Below are 6,000 nucleotides of genomic sequence, written 5' to 3' on the forward strand. Positions count from 1 at the left end.
AGAATTTTGTCTAAATGGGGAAAAACAACCAGATCTGTAAAGGTGTTTTGCTCATCAGGCAGTGTTAACAGATATTATTTAATATACAATTCTATTCTGCAGGGTCCAACATGGGAGTACAGTACACCTCTGCCATACTGGGCTGCAGAAGACTTTGATGAGGAAAGTTATTCAGGGACAAGATGATTTTTAGTGAAATAAATTTCAGGAGATGAATAAATGTGTTTTATATAACTATGTTTTTTATGTTGTGATTCAGATTTGGCTTCTTTGTAGTGCACAGATCTGGTTTATTTGTACTTTTAAAGTCTGTAATACAAACCATTTCTGTCAAGTCAAGGGCAGTAACTGAACCACACAGAGTTAAGTGTATAACAGGTAAATCCAAGGTCAGAAAAGACAGTGTGCTTGTGGATCAGACTTGTGACATCTTTACTCATAGTCTAGTGTTCTTCCTACTGAGGTAAGTGGGTAGACTGAAGTCATTATAAATATTACACAACTTTTCATTCTTCCTATATGTCCATTTTGGAAAAGGGGATCTTGTTTCATGTGATAGCACGTGCATCTGTCTGTCATATTTTGTGTCCAGAGCATAACTTAATAACCATTCAAGGTATTGACTTCAGAGTTGAGGTAAAGGTAGGTGGCAATGAGATGTTATGCATGGGATGATATGCAGAGTGCATGATCTCAGAGGCCAAATCTGTCATTTTTGGGGGGCTTGGAACACAACTTAAAAATTATTCAAGGTATTGTCTTGAAACTTGGAATGTAGGTAGATGGTGCTACAATGATCAACACTTCTAGTTTCTTGTGCCTCAGTATGCAGTCAGTGCCAACAAACAAAAACTATACACTTGCCAGAATCACCTCATTACCCCCTTCAACCTCCCCCAGATCCCCCAACCGACACACATGCAAAAAAAAACAACATTAAATTTTACTTCCTCCTATGATTTAAAACTTCTGGCATATATAAACCTTTATACTTCTGGCATATATAAACCTTTATACTTCTGGCATATATAAACCTTTTAAAGGTTTAAAATACTTCTGGCATATATATAAACCTTTATACTTCTGGCATATATAAACCTTTATACTTCTGGCATATATAAACCTTTATACTTCTGGCATATATATATAAACCTTTATACTTCTGGCATATATAAACCTTTATATTTTACTTCCTCCTATGATTCAAAACTTCTGGCATATATAAACCTTTATACTTCTGGCATATATAAACCTTTATACTTCTGGCATATATATAAACCTTTATTCTTCTGGCATATATATAAACCTTTATTCTTCTGGCATATATAAACCTTTATACTTCTGGCATATATAAACCTTTATATTTTACTTCCTCCTATGATTTAAAACTTCTGGCATATATTGTCCCACTTTGTGGAACTCTTGCTTTTGTTTTTAGGTTTTTCCCACTTACAACTAGATAAGTCAGATGTTATCCAGGACAATCACACAGAAAAACAATTCCAGAAAACATTAAACTTTTCTTAGAATCAAACATGAGCTAAATATTAACAGTAACATTACTTATGTATTTCTTCTTTTTTGTGTGTGGTGTGGTGAGCGGGGTCAGTCCAGGGATTGCTGAAGTTTGATTCTTAGACAAGTCTGATGTTTTCGAACATAATCTGACTATTTTCTGCATTCTGTCAAATTGTCCTGCATAATATTTTTTACTTGTCCGAGAATCAAACTTGAGCTATCCCCAGGCAGACTTTCAATAAAGTATGTTTAATTGTTTATTAGTCTACCTGGTTAGCTCAGTAGGTAGAAAACAAGACTGAATTGAGGTCACAAATTTGATCCACAAGAGTACTCTGTCATATATGGGCTGAAAATAGTGTTCAAGAGGTCTTACATCCTCCACCTCCGAGTTTAATATGTGGAGAGGATGTTGTTGTTTTTGTTGAGAACTTCGGAGTGTGTTCACAGATCAAAATTTTCTGTTAGACTGTCACAAAGAACAGAGTTTGTTACGAGATCAAACCTTTCCATTCATAGTCCTATGTTCTACCTACAGAGTTAACCTGATGGACGACAGAAACACAACTTCTCATGCCATTTCTTCCTTAAGGTTCTGTGTGGGAATAAGGCAAGTTTGGGTCTTGGACAAGTGGAATCTACCCCAGGACAGTTTGACAGAAAATAGTAAATAGAAAAACAGTCAAATTTTCCACTTGTCTGAGAAACTTGAGCATTCCCTAGGCTGAACCTAAAAAAAAAAAGAAAAAGGTAGAACACAAGAAAGACTATGAATTAAGGTTACAAGTTCATCCGCAAAAGGTCTCCTATGTTCTTCGTAACAATTTCACAAAAAGTAATATCTGTGAAGTCATCCGTCGTCAACCTGTACAATGTGTGAAGATGCAGAAAACTAGTCAGTTGGTATAGAACATTTGAACACTCCCTGGAGCACTTACTGCAGCAGTGTAACAAGTCTTGATGAAAAACAGCATTAAACCCTACATAAAATACACAAAGGACTTTCCCACATAAATTCTTACAAGAGTTAATGTGTACATCATTCAAACCTGTCTGTCAGAAACCCTTTGTGAATAGAAACAGTGGTCTGTTGACAGGTAAATTCTCAACACTGGTAAATATACACTTAACTATTACACGGGTGGTAAACGCGCAGTCCATTTCCTGCTGGGAATACGCTTTAAATGGGTTAAAAAGACGAAATTGAGGTATGTGAAGTTATGATTTTGCTTAGTATGAGAGAAGAATAATTTTTTTCGAAAAAAGGAAAATGCTATTTGACACAAATATGATGATACATCATATATGTAAAATATCTGGTTTGTAATTTATGATTCAGCTCCATTATCACAAAAACTCTGGTGACACGAAGCGTGAAAAAAGTATGAAATCAACAAAAATGGCAGTTTCTGACCTCATATGCCTAATCTGAGGACATTGATGCTTTTTTAGCTCACCTGTCACAGAGTGACAAGGTGAGCTTTTGTGATCGCGCAGTGTCCGTCGTCCGTGCGTAAACTTTTGCTTGTGACCACTCTAGAGGTCACATTTTTCATGGAGTCTTTATGAAAATTAGTCAGAATGTTCACTTTGATGATATCTAGGTTAAGTACGAAACTGGGTCATGTGCGGTCAAAAACAAGGTCAGTAGGTCTAAAAATAGAAGAACATTGTGACCTCTCTAGAGGCCATATTTTTCACAAGATCTTCATGAAAATTGGTCAGAATGTTCACCTTGATGATATCTAGGTCAAGTTCGAAACTGGGTCACGTGCCATCAAAAACTAGGTCAGTAGGTCAAATAATATAAAAACCTTGTGACCTCTCTAAGGCCATATTTTTCATGGGATCTGTATGAAAGTTGGTCTGAATGTTCATCTTGATGATATCTAGGTCAAGTTCGAAACTGGGTCATGTGCGGTCAAAAACTAGGTCAGTAGGTCTAAAAATAGAAAAACCTTGTGACCTCTAGAGGCCATACTTGTGAATGGATCTTCATAAAAATTAATCAGAATGTTCATCTTGATGATATCTAGGTCAAGTTCGAAAGTGGGTCACGTGCCATCAAGAAGTAGGTCAGTAGGTCAAATAATAGAAAAACCTTGTGACCTCTCTAGAGGCCATATTTTTCATGGGATCTGTATGAAAGTTGGTCTGAATGTTTATCTTGATGATATATAGGTCAAGTTTGAAACTGGGTCAACTGCGGTCAAAAACTAGGTCAGTAGGTCTTAAAATAGAAAAACCTTGTGACCTCTCTAGAGGCCATACCCTTGAATGGAACTTCATGAAAATTGGTCAGAATGTTCACCTTGATGATATCTAGGTCAAATTTGAAACTGGGTCACTTACCTTCAAAAACTAGGTCAGTAGGTCAAATAATAAAAAAACCTTGTGACCTCTCTAGAGGCCATACTTTTCACGGGATCTGTATGAAAGTTCGTCTGAATGTTCATCTTGATGATATCTAGGTCAAGTTTGAAACTGGGTCAACTGCGGTCAAAAACTAGGTCAGTAGGTCTAAAATTAAAAAAATCTTTTGACCTCTCTAGAGGCCATATTTTTCAATGGATCTTCATGAAAATTGGTCTGAATGTTCACCTTGATGATATCTAGGTCAGTTTTGAAACTGGGTCACGTGCGGTCAAAAACTAGGCCAGTAGGTATAAAAATAGAAAAACCTTGTGACCTCTCTAGAGGCATTTTCATGAGATCTTCATGAAAATTAGTGAGAATGTTCACCTTGATGATATCTAGGTCAAGTTCAAAACAGGGTCACGTACCTTCGAAAAACTAGGTCAATAGGTCAAATAATAGAAAAACCTTGTGACCTCTCTAGAGGCCATATTTTTCAATGGATCTTCATGAAAATTGGTCAGAATTTTTATCGTGATGATATCTAGGTCAAGTTCAAAACTGGGTCACATGAGCTCAAAAACTAGGTCACTATGTCAAATAATAGAAGAAACGACGTCATACTCAAAACTGGGTCATGTGGGAACAGGTGAGCGATTCAGGACCATCATGGTCCTCTTGTATGATAGCTCAACTGTTATGAAGTAACGGATATCAAAATCATTTGCTTCAAATACTGCTTACGGGGACATAATTGACAAAAAAATCATTGGGAATGGGATTACGCACCGGGAATGGAGTTGCTCGTATACATCATAATGTATATAATGTATACGCACCGGGAATGGAGTTGCTCGTATACATTATAGTGTATATAATGTATACGCGCAACTCCATTCCTGGGGCGCAACCCCATTCCCAATTGTTTTTTGGCAATCTTTCCCCCAAAAGCAATATTTCATTCAAGTGTATGTAATATTCATGACTGTTTTACACATTTTGATCATTTGAAGCGGCACTTTTCCAGAAAGAAGGCACAAGAATTAGAAAATTTGCATTTTTCATGATTCCATGCTTTTTTGACATATCGAGCCAGCAGAGTTTTCATTATAACAGGGCTGATTCTTAAATTAATAATTTGGTATTTCAAACATGATCTTTATTCATTTTTGGGTCGAATAGCATTTTGCTTTTTTTCGAAAAAAACTCGTAAATGTGTCATTATTTACAAAAACAAAAACCCACCTACCTCCATTTTGTATATATTGATGCGCAGCACCAGCACCGGAAGTCGCGCAAACCATTTTTGGGAATTGGATTGTGCGTTTACCACCCGTGTATTAATGGGTGAAAGAACACTTCCCTTTATAAGCAGGTTATATAGTTCTGGCCATTAGCACAGGCTTGACATTTTCAGGTCCTTCTGGAGAGTAGTATGTTAGGGGGTCAAGCTGTAATCTGTCTATTGATCACGAAGTGACAAGGTGAGCTATTGTAACCGCTTGATGTCTGTCGTGCGTCGTCAGTTGTTCATCGTCCATCAACAATTTCTAAAAAAATCTTGAAAACCACTGGGCAGAATTACACCAAACTTCACAGGAATGATCCTTGGGTGGCCCCCTTTCAAAATTATTCAAAGAATTGAATTCCATGCAGAACTCTGGTTGCCATGGCAGCCAAAAGGAAAAGTTTTAAAAATCTTCATGTCCAAAACCACAGGGCCTAGGGCTTTGATATCTGGTGTTAGCATCATCTAGCGGTCATCTACCAAAATTGTTTAAATTATCCCCCTAGGGTCAAATATGGCCCCACCCCGGGGGTCACATGGTTTATATAGACTTATATAGGGAAAACTTTGAAAATCTTCTTGTACAAAACCACATGGCCTAGGGCTTTGATATTTGGTATGTAGCATCATCTATTGGTCCTCTACCAAGATTGTTCAAATTATTCCCCTATGGGTCAAATATAGCCCAGCCCGGGGGGTCACATGGTTTATATAGACTTATATAGGGAAAACTTTGAAAATCTTCTTGTACAAAACCACACGGCCAAGAGCTTTGATATTTGGTATGTAGCATCATCTAGTGGTCCTCTATCAAGATTGTCCCCCTAGTGTCAAATATG

The 6,000-nt window shown here is 37.1% G+C and overlaps 1 protein-coding gene across 1 annotated transcript in view; it reads left to right on the forward strand.

The window, feature by feature from the left end:
* LOC123548388 (pseudouridylate synthase RPUSD2-like) overlaps positions 1 to 259 on the forward strand; it is a 36,840-nt gene extending 36,581 nt beyond the window's left edge. The window contains exon 11 of the mRNA XM_045335594.2: positions 103 to 259. Within this exon, the coding sequence (XP_045191529.2) occupies positions 103 to 186 (84 nt within the window). The 3' untranslated portion in view covers positions 187 to 259. The remainder of the gene's footprint in view (positions 1 to 102) is intronic.
* The last annotated feature ends 5,741 nt before the right edge of the window (positions 260 to 6,000 follow it).

Source organism: Mercenaria mercenaria, chromosome 6, assembly GCF_021730395.1.
Source record: "Mercenaria mercenaria strain notata chromosome 6, MADL_Memer_1, whole genome shotgun sequence".
NCBI lineage: Eukaryota > Metazoa > Mollusca > Bivalvia > Venerida > Veneridae > Mercenaria > Mercenaria mercenaria.